The 24,808-nt window shown below is 44.5% G+C and overlaps 1 protein-coding gene across 1 annotated transcript in view; it reads left to right on the plus strand.

Annotated features, from left to right (window-relative positions):
• LOC148511403 (sodium/hydrogen exchanger 3-like) overlaps positions 1-24,808 on the plus strand; it is a 184,073-nt gene that overhangs the window by 54,309 nt on the left and 104,956 nt on the right. The window contains exons 4-5 of the mRNA XM_088442279.1: positions 7,320-7,497; positions 10,618-10,838. Of these exons, the coding sequence (XP_088298405.1) occupies positions 7,320-7,497; positions 10,618-10,838 (399 nt within the window). The remainder of the gene's footprint in view (positions 1-7,319; positions 7,498-10,617; positions 10,839-24,808) is intronic.

Raw genomic sequence — 24,808 nt, forward strand, 5'->3', positions numbered from 1 at the left:
TCTTATTGCAGAAATAAAATGTAATGATTATATCACTGAGGATCATATTAATATGTTCCATATTACATCAAGTCAGAAATACTACTGTCCACAAAATGTATTCTATGCCAGTGTCCGAGTATACATTCAACCCGTTACTACACTTCATATTCACATTGTATATTATACCAGATATTAAAATTTCAAGATATCAGACACTAGTATGTACATAATTTGATGGATGAAACTTATTCATTTATTATAGTTTAAAACCAACATTCTCTATCTCACCACTAAACTGAGGTTTTGAACAGACTCTTTCCTCACAACCCACCCATTATTTTGAAATAGTTACAGCAACAATCTTATAAGTGGATTAGGGCATATTTCCAATAGTTATTTCCATAATAGGTTGGTGCATAACTTAGGTACACAGCGCACCCGTTTCACTATTACTGTATTTAAAAAAATCTTCCACACTCTGCCCCCATGCCCCCCCCCCCATAAACAAATACAAAGTAATGACACTAGTCTTCAGTCCAATTTGAAAACACATTGCAGGCAAGTACATGTGTACATGATGGGTCTGAATTGCACGCTATACACAAGCAATGTACAGTAGTTGACTGATTGTTTGCAACTACGCATGCACCAAAAAATTCTTAAAACCCCTACGACGTATGCACTACACAGAGTGCACACACAAAGCTGCTGTTGTGATTGATTCACATGATATCAGAAACGTAGCAGAAAAGTAATCGGTGTTCCTGGGCGATGACTGGGAGGTTGCAACTAGTGCACGCAAAAATTAGCCATTCAGTGGCAGTACTATGGGAGTGTTGTGGGAGTGTCAATGTAACCAGTTGCATACACAGCCGCACAGCTGTAAGTAGAACAGAAGGCAGAGTATACCAATCATGGGCACGAGGTGACTCATATGGGTTAGTTTTAGCCAGTTAAATGTCAAGGGGTGGGGTTAAAAGTAAGGGTATTTAAGGCTTGGGGTCACATGGTACAAGCCTCTTTGTGAAGAATTTGTCCTCTGGCCCACCCTTTAGTTTGTATAATATACTGTATACAGTACAATCTGCTCCTAATAGTTGCTGGTAAGCAGTTATGTCTTTCTTTGTCTAATAAAGGGCCTGATTCATGACCGAGTTTTATCACTCACAATGAGGGATAAAACTCTTCGCGTATGATAAATTGTGCTCCAGCCAATCAGCTCCCAACTGTCAATTTTTCAAACAGATTACAGTTAGGAGCTGATTGGCTGGAGCACCATTACCATACGCAACAAGTTTTATCACTCATTGTGAGTGATAAAACTCATTAATAAATCAGGCCCAAACTCTCTAACATCTAGCTCCCTCTGTTTAGAAACATAAAAGTGCTAAGTCAGGGCAGGCTCTGTCTGAATCAGCTTCTCTTTCCACAAGCCAACAAGACTCATGGGTAGCTCACACCAACTGTCACCTAATGGCACTTCTCCATTTTATATATGTACCCCTCTTTCCCACCTGTGGCATGTAAGCAGGGCTGATATCAGAAATTCTGGTGCCCGGTACCAGAGCCGGATTTAGATCTCATGGGGCCCTAGGCAAGATACACGTTTGGGGCCCCCTACCTCAAACAATCCTGTGCATATATTACAGTTGGTGTCGCTGGATCAAGCTACACAAATCATGTTATATAGAGGCGTCATAATATATATATTTATATAAATATATACGTGTGTGTATATATACATGCACACACATTATATATAATATATATATATATATATACATATATATGTGTGTGTGATGTGTGTATCTTGCTCCAGTGACACCTTCTCCAATATATGTAGTTAGTAGTGTTACTAGATCACCTATATATGTATATATATATATATATATATAAAATTCTGTAATAAATATATATATATATATATATGTGTGTGTACACATATGTGCTGTATGAACGAAGTGTTTATGTATGTGTATATATAAGATGTGCGTGTGTATATATAATAGGTGAGAAAGGAGGAAAGGGGGATGAACAAACAGAGGTGGACAGTAGGAAAAGGGGAGGAACAGAGGGAGACGGGAGGTAAGGGGGACATACAGAGGGAGACGGGGAGGAAAAGGGGACATACAGAGAGAGACGGGAGGAATGGGGGACATACAGAGGGAGACGGGAGGAAAAGGGGACATGCAGAGGGAGACGGGAGGAAAAGGGGACATGCAGAGGGAGACGGGAGGAATGGGGGACATACAGAGAGAGACGGGAGGAATGGGGAACATACAGAGGGAGACGGGAGGAATGGGGGACATACAGAGGGAGACGGGAGGTAAGGGGGACATACAGAGAGAGACGGGAGGAATGGGGGACATACAGAGGGAGACGGGAGGAATGGGGGACATACAGAGGGAGACGGGAGGAATGGGGGACATACAGAGGGAGACGGGAGGAATGGGGGACATACAGAGGGAGACGGGAGGAAAAGGGGACATACAGAGGGAGACGGGAGGAATGGGGGACCTACATAGAGAGACAGGAGGAATGGGGGACATACAGAGAGAGACGGGAGGAATGGGGGACATACAGAGAGAGACGGGAGGAATGGGGGACATACAGAGGGAGACGGGAGGAATGGGGGACATACAGAGGGAGACGGGAGGAATGGGGGACATACAGAGGGAGACGGGAGGAATGGGGGACATACAGAGGGAGACGGGAGGAATGCGGGACATACAGAGAGAGACAGGAGGAAAAGGGGACATACAGAGAGAGACGGGAGGAATGGGGGACATACAGAGAGAGACAGGAGGAAAAGGGGACATACAGAGGGAGACGGGAGGAATGGGGGACATACAGAGGGAGACAGGAGGAAAAGGGGACATACAGAGGGAGACAGGAGGAATGGGGGACATACAGAGGGAGACGGGAGGAAAGGGGGACATACAGAGAGAAACGGGAGGAAAGGGGACATACAGAGAGAGACGGGAGGAAAGGGGGACATACAGAGAGAGATGGGAGGAATGGGGGACATACAGAGAGAGACGGGAGGAAAGGGGGACATACAGAGAGAGATGGGAGGAATGGGGGATATACAGAGAGAGACGGGAGGAATGGGGGACATACAGAGGGAGACGGGAGGAAAAGGGGACATACAGAGAGAGATGTGAGGAATGGGGGACATACAGAGAGAGACGGGAGGAAAGGGGGACATACAGAGAGAGATGGGAGGAATAGGGGACATACAGAGAGAGACGGGAGTAATGGGGGACATACAGAGGGAGACGGGAGGAAAAGGGGACATACAGAGGGAGACGAGAGAAGATGGGAAAACAAAAATGAAAATAAACACCTACACAATAGCTAGGGACTCTGCAAATAAATACATATATATTTCAAGGTGACCAACGTGTGTGTGTGTACAATATATATATATATATATATATATATATATATATGGTTACATACATACAGGTAGAGAGAGCGTTATTTAACAGTAAGATCATTTTTTTATTTCAGTTTGACTTACTCAGACTGCCATCTCATGTCATAAAGCAGAAGTCCAGTCTGGAGGGGGTTGTTAGAGGAGACTGACTACACCGCGGGGGGAGGTGAGGCGCTGCAATGGAGGGGATTCGCAGCACTCACTGTGACTGCGTATGCTAGGGGGGGTTGATTAGAATCAGCTGACTAGGGGCCTGATTCAGACCCACTCGCGAGCGGCTGTCCGCTCGCAAGTGGGTCGATGTTATGGACTGAGCATGCGCACGACGGAGGGAGCTCCGTCGTGCGCATGCGCCAGACGCGACGAGCGAAGGAAAGTCCTTCGCTCGTTGTGTCTGATCAAAGGGGGCGTGCTGTCAATGTTGATTGACAGCACGTCCCCTTTGGTGGGCGTGCCTCCCTGACGGGGGCGTTCCCACGGGAACGCCTCCCGTCAGAAGCCGGCCCACTGACATCACTAGTGATGTCAGTGGGAGTGATTTTGGCTCTGGCTGCGGGGAGAGAGTTTGGAGTGTGGGCTGACTTCAACGTGGGGGTAGGGGGCAGAGGAGAACAGTAAGTTCTCCTCTGCCCCCTACCCCCACGTTGAAGTCAGCCGTGTGACAGCAGCAGCCTCACACGGCACATCTCAGTGTTGACCGGAGGGTACACGCTGCAGTAACCTGCTGCTCTGTGCACTGGCCGAGGAGTGAGCTCATCACAAAGGCAGCAGCATGGTCGGAGGCGGAGTTACATGCTGCTGCTGCCTTTGTGATGTGATCTCTCTTCGGCCAGTGCACAGAGCAGCAGGTTATCTCCTGGGCAGGAACCAGGTTGCCTAGGTTGCCCCAATAGTAAATCCGGCCCTGCCCGGTACAAAATAGGCAGGGGGCCCCCCCATGGAGCTATAGCAGGGGTTTTGCCTCAATTTGTGCGTAAACCAGGGATGGTTAGGTATGGGGGAGGGGGGTGACACAAGGCAGGGAAGACTGGACAAAGGGGGGCACTGGGCTAGGAATAATGGACTGGGGTGGCAAAAGGCATAGATAGCTGGTTGGTCCAGGGGGGCAAAGGGCAGTAGGAGAGGGGCAGGCTGGACATGGGGAGGGGTCGCAGGGAAGACAGGTTGGCTGGCTGGACTAGGAGGGGGGCTCAGAGAAGACTGGCTGGTCTTGAGGTGGGGCAAGGCAGGGAAGGTTGGCTGACTGAACTGGGGGGGGGGTGCAGGATAGGCTGGCTGGACTGGGGGGAACAGTATGGCTGGACATGAGAAGGGGGTTACAAGGCAGGGTCAACATACCTGCATTATACTGTCCTGAGAGAGATTGGGCCCGTCTGGCTGCTGCGAGGAATGCACCGTTCGGCAGGCAGGGAGAAAGACAGATCATCAGTCCTGTGGAATTCAACTATGGACTGGAGCTGTCCGCCAGCATCAGCGCTGCTGCATCTTTTGAACTATGCAGCCGGCCGGGAGCCAATCACAGCTCGCGGAATGACAGCCAATCAGGAGCGGCCACTCCTGATTGGCTGATTAGGAGCTGCTGCTCCTGATTCGATGCTGTTCCGCGAGTCAATCACAGATCACGGCCGGCTACAGTACATAGTTAAAATGCCACAGCTCTAAAGTTTTTTCCCTTGCCCCTTCCTGCTTCTCCCTGGTGCATTCTTTGCCACTGTCAGCCGGGCCCCCTCTCTCTCCGGGCCCGGTACTAGAGTCCCGGCTGATGGCGGCCCTGCATGTAAGCAGTCTGCTGGTCCTGTGCAGCTCAGCTCGTGCCTGCCACTCAGTTTCTTGCTGCAAGGCAACCCCAGATTTTCCTTTGCTGCAGTCATGGCTTGGCAATTCCAGACTCCACCCATCTGGGATAAACGAGCCTCAGGATTCTGGACATCACTGCTGAATTCTACAATTTCCAGAGGGATCTTGGATGGGTGTCAACCCTAGCATTTTGTAATACTAGCTATTGGCACTGTCTGTTTTAGCTTTCCTCCGCTCTCTTTTTAGGACACCCACCCACTCTCTTTTCTTATTCTCCTCCTCCGCTATTTCTCTTTCTCCCACTGACAACCTTCCCTCCTTTTCTCTTATTCTTTTCTTTTTGTATTCCCCTTTTCCTTTCTCTCTCCCTTCTCTGTCTTTCTATTTTTTCCATTCTCCTACCCCTCTGTGTCTGTGTCCGTTTCTCCCCCCTTCCTATCTTTCTTAGACTTCAGCACCTTCTCCTACACTGACTCGTCTTCTGTTGTTCCAGTTGTTGTCACACCAACCAGACACTGGCAGCAGTGCATGCTGTGTGTGTCACTGGATTGGCACATACGTGTGTGCACAATAGATATAGGGCCTGATTTGCACGCATGTACAAGCAAATGCAGCAATGTCTTTTGGTGGTCGCCTGGCTGCAAAGTTATGCAAGTGGCTTAGAAACTCCTTCCCTTGTGTACTGTACATTCATGTGGCTGAATGTGCAAGACCTGAGACACCTCCTTTGAGCATACATGCATGTTGTAATACCGATTGATGCATCCTTATGGTGCAGTTTCTGTATCCGAACACTACGTCCTATAAACCTCCACGGCTAGTGTGTGTCTTGTGTATAGGTCACATAATCTTACACCCTTTAATAAACTAACTACACTGAGAAAGAAATGCCATTAAACAAGGGTAACTATTTATTGAAAAGAAACAGATTAAAGACTGTATGTTGGAAAGAAAAGATGCCCAATAATTATCGCAGCCCAGCAATGCACCAACGCAAAACAAATCATGCACTGCAGGTAGAGTCCGCCCTATGGGTGCTTACAACCAAAAAATAAAAAAAGGTATCCAACTCACGCTTGAACCTAACAAATCACCCAGATAGGTGTAGTGCTGCCCCCGGTGGGGTGGTTCAGACTTTAGTGAAGAATGAGTGCTCCCAAAGACAAATCAACTGTACCCGAGCTGAATGACTTACTGTTCTTTCCTGCCTACAAGAAATAGGCAACAACCATAGGCACCGGAATGGAGGGGCAAGGGGGTGATTCACCCCCCAAAAAATATTTGAAAGGTGCCAGTATATGTACTGGGTAGAGATAAGGATTACCATGGGCCAGGCACTGAGATATCCCACTTTCCAGCTGCTTCACCTCCACCCTACCCCCAGCCCTTCTCTGCCCTCCTCCCTCCACCTAGCTCTGACCCTTGTGTCCTTTTCCCCTCACACTTTATATATTCCTCCCCTCTTACCCCTCATCTCCCCCTTTGTACTTTCTCTCTTTGCCTTGGACCCAATTGCCTCCCCATTTGCACCACCCCAACACCCCCAATGGCATCCCACCCCCCATGGCACCAACACCCCCCAACAGCCTGCCCCCCCACATGGCACCCTGCCCCCCCATTGTGGCCCCACTGACCCCCCTTTGTGGCAGCCCTGACCCCTCTTCACGGTATGTATATACTGTATATATATATATATATATATATAGTATTGTGCAAGTCTATTTTGTGTAAATTTATTATGAGGGATACAGAGATACAATTAAAAACCTGGCACATGGGATGCCGGAATCCCAACAGCGTTAGGGTTAGGCACTAGGGGGAGGGTTAGGGTTAGACACTAATGGGGAGGGATAGGTTTATGGTGAGGGAAGGGGGAGGTTAGGTTTAGTCACTTGCGGGAGGTTAGGTTAAGGCACCAGGGTGGGAGGGTTAGGGGTAGGGAGAGGGGGAGGGTTAGGATACCTACCGACAGGTGTCGGTATCCTGACTGTCAGGGTGGTATCGTTGATATTTTGACTGCTGGGATCCCGAACGCCGGCATCCTGTATCCAACTCGATAATGAACCTGTTCTTACTTGTGGCTTCTTTCTTCTTTTTTCAGTGTCTTTTTTTGTGGTGAGCATCGGAGGCACACTAGTTGGTATTATCTTTGCATACATTCTGAGCCTTGTTACACGATTTACCAAGCATGTGAGGATAATTGAGCCTGGATTTATCTTCATTATTTCATATCTTGCTTATCTTACATCAGAGATGCTTTCTTTGTCTGCAATCCTTGCGTAAGTAGCTTGTATCTTACAAAACTGATAGCCGCACTTTTGAAAAGAGGAAACAGATACTACTTAAGTTATTTTCAATTTACATGGTTCAAGTAATGGTAATAACGGCAGCTTTTAAAGCCACAGCTTGTTGCAGTTCTGGCTGTGGGATAATGGCCTGCACATACATGGGCACCCTTGTTTAAAAGAGGGGAGTCTCCTCTATTCAAATGATGAGTCCACTTAGTAGCTAATATTTGGTGCTTACCAGACAATGACTAAAACAGTGCACCAAAAATAACATTTTCCACAAATGAAAACCCGTCTAGTTTAAAAAATTGCATGCCTTGTTTGGCTATCATATTATTCCTACACATAGTAAAGGTGCATACACACACAACGATTTCTTGAACGATTATCTATAAACGATATTGATTATCGTTCATGCACGTTCACGTTTGTAGTTCGTAGTTTGCAGTTTGTAATTCAGTCAGACTGACCAACACAACGATTTTCAGTAAGGGATTATGCAAAAATCGTTTGTAGTTCAAAAAACTCGCTCATTACATTTAGTAAATGAACGTTTTTGTAAACGATTTTCGTTCATTTTTTTCCCTTGAAAAAATGAACGAAAATCATTTACTAAAATCGTTCATTTACAAAATCGTTGTGTGTGTATGCACCTTAAGTGTTTAAATTGACATGGCGAAAATTAGCAAACCACATTTTGGTAGAAATCTGCACATAAAATCCTACTTTTTGATATTCTCTAAAGGTAAAGTAAAGCCACAAAGTATTTGCGGTGGAGTTTCTCTTTCTTGAAACTTCAATAACAAAACCCATTTTGGTGATACTGTATATATTGACTTGATACAATGAACAAAAAGACTAATCTGTGATTTTTATGTTGGAATATGACGAGTGCAAACATGGAAAAATGGACTCAGCAGCTAAGGGGTTAAACTATCTTCCCCACCCATAGAGGATCCTTATCTGCACATTTATTTCGATGCACATTGATAATCTCTAGAGGGACCAGCTGGGTGCTGGAAAAAAAACACAGTATTTATACTGTGCATCTTAAATTAGGAGTACTGGCTGCGATTTAGTAAATGATTCTGGAATTTCTTAGCTAAAAAGAAAATGATTAAGGGGAGATGCATCAAGTCTTGGAGAGAGATAAAGGGGGTGATTCTGACTATGATGTTTTACCTATGCGCATGCGTCTGAGATGTTTGTGGATGGGAACAGGGGTGGTTACAAGTTGTGGGTAATTCGCAGGTGCGTGAGTGTCAGCGTCTGGGTCTAAAGATGCTGTACACTGACACCAGTTGCCATGGTGATTAGGACATTTTGCGCCTGCCAATAGACACAGCCGCTACTGCAACTGTATCTGACACAGAATCACCCCCAAAGTGGAGTAGTTGCCTAGAGCAACAAATCAGCTTCTACCTTTCATTTCAAAGTATGTGCTAGATAAATGACAGAAGCTGTTTTTTTGCTCTGAGCAACTTCTCCACTTTATCTCTCTCCAAGTCTTGATAGAGCTCCCCCTGAAAAATGATAGAACTAATTAATGCAATGGGCAAGATGCACTAAACGGAGAATGCGATAAAAACCCCATTTTCGGGGGTTTACCGCATTTTCCATATGCACTATTGTGTAGCCGCCAGGTTTACGATGCGGAGGGTAATGCCAGCTATTGCTGGCGCTACCCTGTAGAAGCCTAGGGGCTTCTACCGCATCGCTCTGGTATGAGGGATCCCTCCCAGCATGCCCCACGGCCGCCGCGTCACTCTGCGCATGCGCAGATGGACTGCCGGGTCATAATCCTGAAAGTCCACGACGCAGTGCAGATCGCAAAGGACAGCTCTTATCGGAAGAGCTGTCGTTTGTGCTAATGATCGCATATGTTAGTTCATATGCGATCAGTAGGGATGCAGTGTGTGGCGGTGTGTGGCGGTAAGTAGCACACTATGCTAGTGCATCCCGCCTAATATGAGTATAGTGCTACAGATCATTAATCATAGTAGTGTTAAGCTGGGTATACACAACATGATTTATCATCCGATATATATATATATATATTGTCTGAATGCAGATCAGAACGATATATATCATTGTTCCCGGCCATCGTTCATTGAATCTTAACATCTGCTGTGCTGCACATCAAATGGGACTATTCAATGAATGATGCAGTGTAGTTACAGGCAGCATTCCGCCATCCTACGGTGGATCGTGCAGTGTGTACACGTGATATTTCTTGCTGCATTGCTGGGTCATAATGCAATGATGTAACAGTAAGGTGTGTACACTGCTTTGTGTACCTAGCTTTAGCGTAATAATAGATTACTTACACCTACAAATTGATAGCATTTAAAAAAACTGTCCTTAAGAGCACAAAATGAAATCACAAAATTTTTTAAGAAACTTACAGCAAATAAAGAAAATATTAAATACTGTACACGTCTTTCCTATTTCCATCCATTGAACAGTGGGCCTGATTCAGACCCGCTCGCAAGCAGGTCGATGGTCCACCACTGCGCAGCTCCATCACTCCTGGGTTCACTATAAGACGGGGCGGGTCGGGGGGGTGGCTTGCCAAACTGAGGCATTCCCGAAGGAACGCCTGCCATTTGGGGGCGACCCCACTGACATCACGAGTGATGTCAGTGGTGAACTTTTGGCTCTATTAGAGCTGGAAGCTCACTGGGGCTTGCGGCAGATGACACCCTACCACTAGGGTCTCGTCGCAATCCCCTATGGTTGCGATGGTCGGGACCATCATGACCATCACCTGGGCACTCGCTAAAGCTGTGGGTGGTCACCCACAGCTTAGCGAGTGGCCAGAAGGCCGGCTCAAAAAAAAAAAATGCTGCCCTAATTCAGGGCGAGCGCTCTGAAAGAGCGTCCGCCTCTGAATCAGGGCCTGTGTCCTTACATCATTACAATATGCACTTGTTAGAGAACAGATGCACTTTATGTTGGACTGAAAAACAAAAATAATATATAACTTAAAAGGTATTTATATAAAAAAAATGCATCCATTTATTTACATATTTATTTTCTAGCAGCATTTATTGACTGATATAATATTACATGGTAAATCTTAAAGTATTAAAAATACACATATCATTTCAGGATTACTTTTTGTGGAATTTTCTGCCAGAAGTATGTTAAAGCCAATATTTCAGAGCAATCTGCAACTACTGTGAGATACACTATGAAGATGTTGGCGAGTGGAGCAGAAACTATTATCTTCATGTTTTTGGGAATATCAGCTGTTAATCCAGACATTTGGGTGTGGAATACAGCTTTCATACTTCTCACACTGCTTTTTATCTCTGTTTACAGAGTTATTGGTAAGTGATAACTTGAAATGTTTTTTATGCTTATTTTATGCATTTTGTATAATGTGCCTGGTCCTGCGAATCAAATATTACACCATTTAAGAAAACATACAAAAGACTAGACTCAAACAAACATACAAATATATAATTTAAGAGTAGAATGGAAAACAGCTAGTGTACATAAAATGTTCATAAATCATGGTATCATTTACAAGCTCCTACCATCCACATTCTTTCAATAACCACTGTAGCTAAAGTTGACATGGTTCATTTGCCATTTCTTTGGAGGAACTTTAAATAGTAAAGTTCATCCAAAGAAATGCAATTCAGGATGCAAAGGGCAATGCAGGGAGGGCACACCTAAAGCAATCCCATAACTGTGTCCCAAAAGAAGCTCCAGCATTGCACTCCCACAGCAGGTGCCAGAACAGACATCCTGCAGAACGACATTTGGACACTTTGTATCCATGCAGACACCCATTTTATACACACTTTCTGGGGTGTAATGTGCTGGATCCCATATCCTCCACCTGTTTACTTCTAAGGATTGTCAATTATTTAAGAGTATGGGGGGAAGTAAGGCTAAAGACTCAAGAGTTGCATATAAACTGGAGATAACTTTACATGTCCCAATGTTAGAGACCATTTTTTTTACTGGGGAGGTACTGTACACACCACTGTGAAGAGTCACCACACTGGGCAAATTGCACCATTTTTTATACAATGCTTTATTATGAATGTTATACCCAACCCATTAGTAATGTAGAATTTTTTTTCAAGGTGTCATCACATCTATTTCACCCCAAAGATGATGCATAAAACATGTCCCTCCCAGTCCCGGCTATGCAGGAGCAACTGTGGACAAGTTGGGAACACCTTGTGTTTTTAAACTGTCCCTTGATCAAACCTTTGTGAAGAGAAGTCATTATTTTATCTGTTTTGAGTTCTGTTTGTATACTTTCACCAGCTACATCATAATTAAACCTGTACACTTCTACAATCTCTCAACATATTAAGTATGTTGTTCTATATATTTCTAGAAAAAAAAGTCTCACCTCCCCCTATATCCATGGTTTTAAAAAAAAATCATTAATACTGTAATTTCTAAATGGAAACGTTAAATTGTCTTTACTCTAACTTGGAATCAGTATGTTCAAATCCCGACAGCATCTGCCCAACACAGGAGGAAATCCCAATTGTCGAGAAAGGTAAGTATAACTAATCTAATTCCCCCCCTAACCCTAAACCTCCTTTAGGGTGCCTAATCCTAACCTCCCCCCAGTGCCTAACCCTAATCCCCCCTCTAAGTGCCTAAACCTAACCCCCCCTTACCCGCCGCCTAAACCTAAGTCCCCCGGGGGACTTAGGTTTAGGTTAGGTGTTAGACGTGTCATTTTGATGTTGCAACCACTGTTCTCAACTGTGATTTGTACCCTGTTACGGCACTGTTTGTATGTATATATATTTTTTTAATCCATATTGATTTTACAAAAACAAACAAAAATATCAATACATATTAGGGGTGTGCATCGGCCTCTTTTCATGTTTTGTGTTTTGGTTTTGGATCTGGATTTTTTTTGGTGTTTTGGATCTGGATTGGTTTTGCCAAAACCACCCTTCCGTGTTTTGGGTTCAGGGTTTTGTGTAGAGATGTGCGCCGACCCCCATGTTTTGGTTTTGGATCTCCCCTGGTTTTGGATTGGTTTTGCCAAAACCTCACCTCCATGTTTTGTTTTCGTGTTTTGGTTTTGGATCTGGATTTTTTTCTTAAAAAATAAAAAAAATAGCTAAATCACATAAAATGGGCCTTTTTTGTTCCTACAGTATTAATAACCTCAATAACATTTATTTCCACTCGTTTCCAGTCAAGTTTGACCACCTCACAGCTCACAATATTGATTTTTTCATCTAGTTATAGGGTCAAAAGGTTGCATCTAGCTTGCTGGCTCAAACCTGATTGATATAATTATTAATAGAGTTGAGGACTGTGCAAAGATGATGGTTGGGATACCCTTGAGGATTGAATTATTTATATTTCATAGTTGGTGCAGACCCTGGCTGTAAAACTGATAATAAATTAATTAAAAAACAATGTATTGGTGCAGCCCATGGCTGTAAAATTGATAATAAATTAATTTAAAAACAATTCATTGAGTGCAGCCGCTGGCTGAATAATTAATAAAAATAAATTAATTTGTGGAGCCTCTGGCTGTAAAATTTATAATAAATTAATTAAAAAACAATTCATTGGGTGCAGCCCCTGGCTGAATAATTAATAAAAAGAAATTCATTTGTGCAGCCTCTGGCTGTAAAATTGATAATAAATTAATTAAAAAACAATTCATTGGGTGCAGCCCCTGGCTGAATAATTAATAAAAAGAAATTCATTTGTGCAGCCTCTGGCTGTAAAATTGATAATAAATTAATTAAAAAACAATTCATTGGGTACAGCCCCTGGCTGAATAATTAATTAAAATAAATTAATTGGTCCAGCCCCTGGCTGTTAAATTGATAATAAATTATTTAAAAAACAATTCATTGGGTGCAGCCCCTGGCTGAATAATTAATAAAAATAAATTCATTGTTGCAGCCCCTGGCTGTTAAATTGATAATAAATTAATTAAAAAACAATTCATTGGGTGCAGCCCCTGGCTGTAAAATTGATAATAAATTAATTAAAAAACAGTTCAGTGGGTGCAGCCCCTGGCTGAATAATTAATAAAAATAAATTCATTGGTACAGCCCCTGGCTGTAAAATTGATAATAAATTAATTTAAAAATAAATCATTGGTTCCTAAACCAACCATAACAGTAATTTAAAATGTCAGGCAGCAATGCCCCAAACAGCACATAATGGATGCCTCTGTAATTTTTTTATGTAAATGTTGGTAGAGGTCTTCCTCGTGGAATTTGTAATTCATTTTAATGTACATCATCTTTTCCACATTTTGAGGAAGTAACCTTGTACTCCGATCACTGACAAGTTTGCCAGCTGCACTAAAAACTCTTTTGGAGTACAAACTGGAGGGTGGGCAACTTAAGTACAGCAAAGCCAGTTTGTGTATGGGACTCCAAATTGCCTCTTTTTCCTGCCAGTACTGAAAGGGACTGTCTGACATGCCTATTAGGATGTTATCTCTGAAATAGTCCTCCACCATTCTGTGAATGGAGGCCGCATTACACATAGTCACGGTAGGAGACATGTCACTAGCAGGCAGTTCTCTCAGGCTCGACCAGATGTAATTTTTTGGTGAACGATCTGCATGACCAGCAGGCATTCTATAAGGAAAATTGAGTTTTTTCCTGGCAGCTGCAGAAACTGAAGGAGGAGATGATGGCGTTTCACGTGCGGCTGCAGCTGACAATTTTTTCACCAACAGCTCTTTGCATAGGTTTAGATTTCGGTCTGTTGGAAAAAAACTCACAAGGTAGGACTTAATAGTTAGAGAAAAAAGAGAAAAACTGTGAGACTCATGGGTGCACTCCCGGGTGATTATGGGAAAAAATAGAGGGGGCTGGGCTCTATTACTGTTGGTGTTACCATAGCATCATATTGGAATAAAAATTAACTTTTATTTGTTCATTAAAATACAAAACATATATCATGACATACAGTAATTGGTTAAAATAGAAGATATAGTGTATAAAGTAGGAAAAAATGTTGATTAAAATGTTCCTGATAAGGCCGCTGGGTCACTTATTAACACTCTAAATATTTTATTTCTGATTGAAAACACAGGGTAAATATCTCTGCTCTCTTATTCTAAAGCTCAGACTTTGCTATTTCCTAGAGCAGAGTTACTAGACTGCATCATAATTCAGTGGCAACATTTTTTGACTTGTTGATACATTGTAATTATTCTTAAGTCACCCATTTGTTTTATTATTCCCTTTTGTTAATTTAACTTAATCCTAAACCTAGGAATAAACACACTGACACATGTATGGAATTAAAAGAGGTCACAGCCAGAATTTATTGATCAAATTGAAATTTTAGAATAGGTGGCAAGAAGAAAGCAGTGCTCCAAGGCCACAGCCCAATGGATACCAATACTAAATAATAGGGGCGGATCCCCGCCCTGCGCAGACTGACCTGGGGCAGTACCATCCTCCCCTAATTGGCACAGCATTGGCCCCTCCCTTGGAACAAAGACCATGTCCCCCCTTTAGGCGGTGACAAACTGGCCGCTCTCAAAGGAAAGATGCTACCACAGGCACTCCTGCGCTAATAATAGGCCGCCCGTGAGCACTGCTTCCCACCAGGCTGCACCTCTACCTGTTGGGAGAAATCACAGACAAAAGCACGATCCAACAAAAATAAGGATGATAGAAACCAGCTTAAACGGGTGGGTGGGTGGGGTTGAATAAACTGGAAAGAGGAAGATGGCTCCCTTCCCCAGACTATTTATATGGGACCTCTAAGCCCTCCCAGAAATCCTACCATAGGCTTATACTCCTCAAATGACCAATAACTAACCGCACCCCCCTCCAGCTTTTAACCCTTAACTTACCTAACAAAATTACATATCAAACAGGGTGCTTATCTATCCTCAAACTTATTCAAGTATTCGGATGCATTAAGTCACCCATTTGTTTTATTATTCCCTTTTGTTAATTTAACTTAATCCTAAACCTAGGAATAAACACACTGACACATGTATGGAATTAAAAGAGGTCACAGCCAGAATTTATTGATCAAATTGAAATTTTAGAATAGGTGGCAAGAAGAAAGCAGTGCTCCAAGGCCATAGCCCGATGGATACCAATACTAAATAATAGTGGCGGATCCCCGCCCTGCGCAGACTGACCTGGGGCAGTACCATCCTCCCCTAATTGGCACAGCATTGGCCCCTCCCTTGGAACAAAGACCATGTCCCCCCTTTAGGCGGTGACAAACTGGCCGCTCTCAAAGGAAAGATGCTACCACAGGCACTCCTGCGCTAATAATAGGCCGCCCGTGAGCACTGCTTCCCGCAAAGCCCGGTTCGCAGAACCAGGCCCGCCACCAAACTGTGACCTTCCTGAAAATAAAGGGAAACTGCAGAGGTCACTGATCAACCACACTAGCCCAGCGCCCAGGAGTTTAGCCCCATTGGGTCTATGAAAGCTCTCCGCCCTGTAACGTAAAAAACTTGGGTATTGCATGACGCGTCCGCCAACGCTAAATGACAAGTGTGCAATGACCATAACCGCTCAATACCCATGCATGCGCCCAAATCATTGCCTCCCAAGTGGGGCCCCAAACGTCTCGTCTGCTGCCCATAGGGCATCTAGCAGGCGCTTCCAATGCATTTCTCGTAATCCTAACAATTGCAACTTACCCACTCGCAACAAAAAATTGGACCTGCAAATCCAAGGGGTGCTGGCTAGCCCAGTAAAAAATAGGAATTTACCCACACCCGACAATTAGCATTCCCGGACAAACCTGTCCGAGAGTTCACGTAGACATAAATTGGCATTTATACAGACAGATATTGGAATTTAATACAGACAGAAATTGGTATGTAATAATAACAACAACAATTTAACCCCAAGGAAAGGGAAACAAAATAGTTGGGTGACCCATCTGAAGATGAAAAACAGCAAAACCTCTTTGAGGGCAAAAGCTGAAAATCCTTTCAGAATCCCTAGCGGCAGTAGGCATAAGGCCCCTAGGTTTCCCAACAAACTCGCAAGGAGCGCAACTACCTAGTGCAACTTATCCTCCTTTAAATACGACCTCACCACCCTAACTGTTTTTAATAAGTCGACTGAAACACCTGTCCACGCTGCGCAAGCTGCTGCCCCTAACTAAATTAATGAGTCCTGCAAAGCTCCGTAGCTATACCTAAAGCAATAAGATAATTCTGAAACACCCTCATAAACTGCCACCTGGACAAAGGGGGTTAGATTAGCAAGGATAAACCGGTGCCCGCCACCTGGAGGGCGAACATTATTAAAGCACCCTGCCTGAGCAACTGGACAAATTCACGAGATATGCAAGCGCCTGAATAGAAATGCAACGCCCCCTGGCCAGCTAATTTGTCTTAAACCTATGTAATTAGCATAAGATCAATACCTGCTTAATAACCACCTTATTAAACCTTAAACCTGCTAGCGCATAAAGCTTATTAGCAGCAACTAGCTTGCCCATGCTTAGTATAATGTAATTGACCAGATCCGCCCACGGTGTGCGCCCTCCCCCCGAAACCTTGTACTATCTCCAGGGCGTTTTTTTTTTTTTTTTTTTATAAACAGATTGGCAAACGACACGACAATCTGATGGGCATCATGCGTGGGAGCCCAACCCTTCTATCTGGGCAAGAGAGATGCTGTATCAACCCAAATCTACTCGGTTCCCTCTACGGTGCCGCCTTAAAGGCGGTGCACCTAAACTTTCAGAAAAGGGGGGGGATGCAAAAAGGTGGCCGCACATGCGCCCTAACCTGGCTTCCGCCTCCACCGTACACCTAACGACTTCCAGATGGACATGCGCTGATTTCAGAATCTTCCTAGAAAACCCAGATATCGCCCATGTCAAAGGTAAACACCAACCCACACCAAAACCTTGCCCCCCCAAAAAAAGGCTGCTTCCTCCCCAAGGGGATAACGACCCAACCGACTCCTCAAAACCCCCAAATTACTCAGAAACGGCGCTTCATTGAACACCTCCGCGATGCTCGTTGCCCTATTCTCCTCAACCTGTTCCTGCGCCGCAGACCCCCTGCACATCTTGGCTGGGTGACCACTCCCGCAGAGCATGCAGATATGCCAATATCCACAGCCTGCCCCTCATGATGCTGCGTGTTATTACACGCGCAGCACGGCACGCAACTGATGCCCGCAGATCCAGGGCGGATCAGAAAAGGCTGCTTCAGACCAGCCGAGGAATCTGCAGGCGCGTTAGGCAGTTGATTGACTGCAAGCCAAACCTCGACGTCCTTGAAACCGAATGAAAATACTGCCACCCCCTCCTGCTGTGTCCTAAATGCGTCGTATTGCCGCCAAGCAGTACCTTTAGCTGACTAGTTTAAGCCGTGTACCATGTGCATGTATTTTAGCACATTCATAATACTCCCCAGGCCTGGATTTAAGGGGCGTGCCGCAAAAACATATACACGCGCCACCGAATTCTGGTAAGAACGACATGTCGCCTCCGCAACTACCCCAGCTGACTAAGTCCGATCCAAAGACCTACTTGCGTAATCCGCAACCGCAAACATATGCACAAATTTACTCTTCTTGATCTGCTCCCTAAATTTAGAACTTAAACCCTTAAGGATAGCCATATTCGCGCAGTGAACCTAATCTCCCGATGCATCCGGCACCTTAGTTGCCGACACTGTGTTAGACCTCTTATGGCTCCCCCGCTTTGCCTTAATTTTTATTTATTTATTTATTATTATTATTTATTTATTTTATTTTTTTTGCGCAAAGTAACGCTTGAGATTGCGCGGCCTATCAGATGAACTCGAAGAATCGCTAGAATCAGTGGAAGATAAATGTGTGCTGCGAAATGTAGAAAAACCATGCTCACCAGAAATTGCCGCCGAAGGACCAGACATTTCCTCCTGAGCGTTCGCCAACTGTCCCTCGCTGCATGGTGCGCCCACCACGATTTGACTCGCTGATACCACTGCATCATCCATCTGCTGGACCTCGATAACGCAACTGGAAAGATCAGAAACTCCTACCTGGGGGCTTGAAACAGTAACTGGTGAATTGGACCGCACAGCAACTGTGCCTGCGGAATGGGGGACAGGGGGGGCAATGGGTGGCGTGGGCAGATTGCGGGGAAGGCAGGGGGGACAGAAGGGGGGGTTGCAGCATATGTGTAGTTTGGGAATATGCAGGTGGGGGGGCCTGAGGCAGGGAAAAGGGGTGAAAAAACCTGATAGTAAGGTGCAAAAATCTTGTAAAAGGGGGTTAGGGTCTGGAGTTGCAGCAGGGGGTACACGGTACACGATGGTACACGGAAGGGGCAGGATGGTAAGGGGCAGTATATTTCAAGGGCATTCTGCGTGTAGTGTGGTGGTGTATAAATATGGGGACCTGTCCTACTGCTGAGCCAAAAACGGGGCGAAGGGGTATAACTCCCGCCCCTGGGTGCCGGCAAACAACAGGGGAAAGATTGCTGGGTGGGGCACCTGGGGCCTTGGAAAACCCTGTTACTAAAGAACAGCGGGGAGTGCTGGGGGGGGCCCTGCTCCTGGAGCAGAGGGGGCAGATGAAGGGGGGAACAGGACCAAGCAGGGCTCCCTGCGTAGGCCGAAAATATATAAAATGGCTGCCGTGACCCTGTGGCCGGGGCCAACCGCCGGCGCAGGGAGCGGGCTGGCCGTGATCTGCGGTGCTGGGACGGGGGGCTGTGGCCACCTGAGCTACTCGCGGCGCCGCCAGAGAGCCAGACGGTCATGATCTGGGCCATGTGCGGGAGCGCAGACAGGCGCGTGGTCGCGGCCTATAGCAGGGCGCGCCCCGCTAAGAGGAAGCCACTGTGGTGAGAGGCGGCGGGGGGGAGGGCGTTGGCTGAACGGCGGGGCCTTGGAGTAACTGAGGGGGGTACTGGAAGGGGACGAGGGGGCCGCAGGGCGAGAGGCCTGGGAGCTTCCATAAGGCGGCGGGCGGGCGGGGGGTGGGGGGCGGCTGAACGGCTGGGCATGGCTGAGAAGATACTGGCAGGGGACAGGGGATGGATGAACACAAAAGCAGGGGAGGGAGGAGGAAAATGTGGAACAGAGTCTAAAAGGAAGCAAAATAGATAAACAATAAAAGAAATACTGACAGGAGCTAGAGAGGGTGTAAGAAAAGGGTAGATAAATGAGGTGTAAAATGCAGATGGGCAAGGGAAAGACAGGCAGATTAAATATAATATATAAATGACACTTAGCCAGCCTGGTTGAATAAACTGGAAAGAGGAAGATGGCTCCCTTCCCCAGACTATTTATATGGGACCTCTAAGCCCTCCCAGAAATCCTACCATAGGCTTATACTCCTCAAATGACCAATAACTAACCGCACCCCCCTCCAGCTTTTAACCCTTAACTTTACTAACAAAATTACATATCAAACAGGGTGCTTATCTATCCTCAAACTTATTCAAGTATTCGGATGCATTTATATGGTGAATGTTATAACTGTTTCAGACTTCGTTTCTCAGCAATTTTATCCTGCCTGTGAGTGTGTTGTACAGTTGATATAGGATAAAGCTAGCTTTACCATCTATTTATTGTACTCATTGTTGTTAGTATCAACATGTAATTAACCCTGTGTTAAATGTATTCACTAAACGCTGTTCTATATTGCTAAGAATGTTTAGCATAATTATATTCTTAATTAATAGATCCCTTATAGCCCAATACTTGTGCATGTACTCTTGGTATTAAATTAGAGCACTCTAAATACTGTGTCGTCTGATATGTTAATTAGATCTTTTACAGAACAGCAGTGTTCTATATTTTCTGTCTGTGGTTTATCCACATTGCTTGTCTCAGAACACACGTATGGAATAAGACTGAGCCTATGTCTCCAATTGGAGACATAGGCTCAGTCTTATTCCATACGTGTGTGACTAATGTTTAGGTATATATGAGCAACACTGTGGAGACAAGCACCATATAAAGAATAATTACAATGTTGCGCGTGGGGGAGATTGGTCGTGGGGGGTCCCGATCGCAGGGGTGTAGCGGCGGCCGGCCGGCGCATGCACGGCACCTTGTCACTGTATTTTTTCCTAAAAATACAGTGATAAGGCTGCGGAGGGTATTCGCAGGGACAGAGCTTTATCGCAATAAATCCCTCTGATATTGCCTGAATTTGCAATGCGAATTCAGCCTGTAATAACACACTACAATCTGTATTTTAATGCTTATTGTAGTAAACAGGGCCCCTAGAAAAGTATAGATATAAAATATTTTACGTGCACCTGAAACTGAAAACATAATGCAGGATCAGTCATTTACTAGTGGCCTCCTGGCCGGTGCCCGACGATCCAACCAGACAGCAGTCTCACGTGGGGTGAAAAAGAATTTAGTTTCACCGTCTGCAACTACCCACAGTTTGGAAGTTTGAAATAGCATGGCGTATGGAAGATTAAGGTCCCGCAGACGACGTTTAACTAGAAGAAACTGTGCTCTCTCTTTCTGGACCTCCATAGAGAAATCAGAAAACACTGAAATCCGAGAGCCGTTACATTCCATAGGACCTTTAGTGTGATTCAGCCGTATCACAGCATCCCAATCTTGATAATAGAGGAACTTGGCAATAAAAGTATGCGGAGGTGCTCCAGGGGGCAATGCTCTGGTCGGTACAAGATGAGCCTGCTCCACTGCAAAGTGTGAATTAAAGGCCGCTTTACCATATGTTTCTAGCAGCCATTTCTTGAGATACTCCTCAGGAGACAACCCCTCCTCCTTCTATGGCAGCCCCACAAATCTGACGTTATTACGCCTAAGGCACTGGCTGTAACTGCAACTAACACACTTTGCAGGGTGGCTGCAGGAGAGTCTATTGACATTATAGTAGCTGGTGGGGACGCAGGGGCAGATCCACTTCCCTGTTCATCCACTGGTGGAGGCTGCTGTGTTCTTGAGAGAGATAATGCTCTAGTTTTCCCCATAGCAACAGGCAGTATAATATATTAATAATTAAATAAAATTATAATAATACAAATATCCTTAGAGACTGAGCAGAGGAAACCAGGAGAGTGTAAGCCAAGGGCTTTGCATATGCCCCAGCAAACAAAATGGCGGCAGTCAGTGCACACAGCACCTAGGAGAGATGGGCCCCCAGACAGGCAGTTAGGATGGCAAGTAGGAACCACAGACACTGGGCAGGATCAGGATCAGCCGCTGCCTGCAGGAGGGAGAGCAGAGCAATGTGCAATGTGCAGCCGCACCACACTAGGACACAGAGCCTCCTGGCGTCCCACGTGATGCACCGCGGCTACAGGCCCCGCCAGAGAAAATGCCACAGAGCAGGCTCAGGAGACCGCAAATCTCCCTGAAACTCAGTCCAGCAGAGGCTCCTAGTCTTCCGGCACCGTGTGAGTATACTCTGGCCCCGTAATGCGTGAATCAGGAGATGGTGAAGGACACAGGCACTGGAGAACACACAACTGTGTGTGCTACTCCATAGATGTCGGAAAAAGTATTTTTTTTTTTTTAAATCCAGCATCATTTGAAATCTATACTAGTTTGCGAAGACTAAGAAATTGATAAAGCTCTTGACAACAATGATTGCTATGGAGTAGGACCAGCTTGGCAATTAATGCAGAAATTACAGTATTCCTTTGGCCTTGATAAAAATGTTCTCACCTTGTAGTTTGTTATTTACTACATTCAATTTGGTAAAGATATCTGCTGGATCAACCCTGAAGAAACTCAAGGACTGTATCAAAAAGGTTGTTGAAACGTCACAAACAATTGCCACCTCACTCCTGTGTGCAAAAGTAGACGTTCAACATTTTCCTCATCTACTTGACACAGTAATCAGAACAAACATTCATTCAATGGGGAAGCCCTAATTCTATTAACAGATGACTGTTGACATAATGCATATTTTCATGCAAAAGGTCTCTAGGATGCTTTACGGAATTGGTATGTAATGCCGGTTATCATGATGCTGCCTGTCAGAATGCCGACAGTGGCATCCTGATGATTAGTATCCCGACAGGGGTCGGGTAAGTATACTCCGCCCCCCCCCTGTCGGTATTAAGACCGGCAGCATCGCAGCCGCCGGTCTCATAACTACATCCCTGCTTTACAACCAAATGCTGGCAGTGTTTAAAGAAATGAACAGCCATGACATGCTACTGTATTTTTTAAATGTGTATTGAAACCAAGATCACAGCCATCCATTGCTGGAGCACCATCCGTTGCACATGTAATAACATTTCTTAAGGGAAATTTTTTTCCCTCGAGAAACTTAGCACAACTTGAAATATAGACAAACCTTTTGAATCTGTGATTAGTGTTCTAACGAATAACAGTTCTTCTGTAATTTCTTCAATACTATAGATTAGTGATTCCCAACCTCGGTCCTCAAAGCACACTAACAGTCCTGGTTTTAGTGATATCCATAATTGTGCACAGATGGTTAAATCAAAATAACTGAGGTACTAATTAAGTCACTTGTGCTCATGTATGGCTGTCCCTAAAACCTGGACTGTTAGTGTGCCTTGAGGACTGTGGTTGGGAACCCCTGCTATAGATGCAAAGTACATATGCTAGCAACAGTGCTCCATTATATCTTAATGTGGGTTCGTCAATTTGCATGTAAAACTCACTATTTCTGTGTCACAAAGTTGGTGTTCGACATCGGTGGCCATATCATTAATCCTTCTTGAAACAGGGCTGTTGCTGAGGGGAACTTATTGTATTACATCACTTGTATTTGGCACCATCATAGTACTGACAATCTCTTTCACTGCTAGCAGAATAAGATTTTTTTCCCAAATTTTATGCAGATTTCCAGGATACTCATTTATAAGGCTTATTCATGCTTTATGTGGGGAAGCTTATGTATTGTCAACAAATCTTTTTTGCCAGCAAGGGTGACCCTTTAATAGATAGGGCAGTATTTGATAAATAGTGGCCATAGTGGTTTATGCTACAGAATGCTGCAGTTATTTATTACGTCAAACTGCTCAAGTTAACCTTGTACTAGTCTTTAGGTCAAAGTATTATGAGTGTTTTATAATCTCCACTATATATTGTTGCCAACTAAAATAAACGTGGTAGCTACTAACTCCATTATGATCTGTGTAAATCCACAACAAAGTCAATAGAGAATAAAACATGAAATGGTTTGCAAAGAAATATTATTATTTTGGATTTATATGTGAATATATGTCTATGAAATCATTGTTGTTAGTTTCCATAAATACTAAAGTAAATATGAGAACACATTATGCAGAAAATGTACCCTTTATTTATCTACTGAAATCCAATCCAGTCCCCACAACAATCTTGAGCCACTTGGAATCCTAGCGTCTATATAACACATACTGTAGGTCTATGAACTTGTGATTGGGGTAGCACTTCATGGGATGTTAGTTAGATTGTTTTGGATGATTTATGATGGCGTGGGCAATAAGCAGCAATCCAGATGCTGTAGAACTACACATCCCAGCATGCCAAGCCACAGTTTTGCTATTTGGCCATGCTAAAACTGTTGCAGGGCATGCTGGGATAGTTAGTTCAACAGCAGTTTGAGGGCCACATATTGCCCACTCTTACCCGGTCTGTTTACAGTTTCTTTTATGAACATGTTTAGTTTAACTAATGTTCCACTACTTATCAACCACATGCAATATCAGGGGTTCAGAAGGGTTGTTAGTGACAGAGAGTCTATGAATATTACAGTTGGGGGGAAAGGGGGGATATCTGGCAGAGGCAGAACTATGGGAGACAATGGAGGCGCCTGCCGCCGGGCTCCAGCTCTGAAGGGGCACCTTGTCCATAACGTCTTCACCCCACTTAATTTTTTTTTGACCACTTCTACAAGTAGAAGGGCTTAAATCATCACAACTAGAACCACCAGTCATAACTAAAGGCCAAGGCCTTATCCTTTTCTTGCCACTTTGTGTAGTGAATGGTATATTGCCAATTTTTGGTTTTTCTAAAACTAACTTAGCTTTAGATCTTTTTTTTTTAACAGGGTAAAAGTTGATTTTTTTAGCCTGATTTTTTGGCCTGACTTAAGCCCTGGTACATCGGCCTTCATAGGTGACGTTGACGGCCTTGCATCGTCATCATGACTGCTGCCGGCAGATTGGTATGTGGATCCTGCTCTCCTGTCATGTGACTGTCCTCCATACTCACTGTGGTCTTACAGCAGTGTCACAAAGCAATTATAGCGCAGCTAAATTGCGGCTAATGCACACAACCAACCACACACACACAAAAAAATTGTTTTTATTTTCACACTGGTGGTGTGGCTAACACGCACACACAAAAAAATTGTTTTTATTTTTTCACTGGTAGTGTGGCTAACAAAAAATA

This window comes from Taudactylus pleione, unplaced genomic scaffold (genome assembly GCF_031769625.1).
Source record: "Taudactylus pleione unplaced genomic scaffold, aTauple2 ptg000309l, whole genome shotgun sequence".
In the NCBI taxonomy this organism is placed as follows: domain Eukaryota; kingdom Metazoa; phylum Chordata; class Amphibia; order Anura; family Myobatrachidae; genus Taudactylus; species Taudactylus pleione.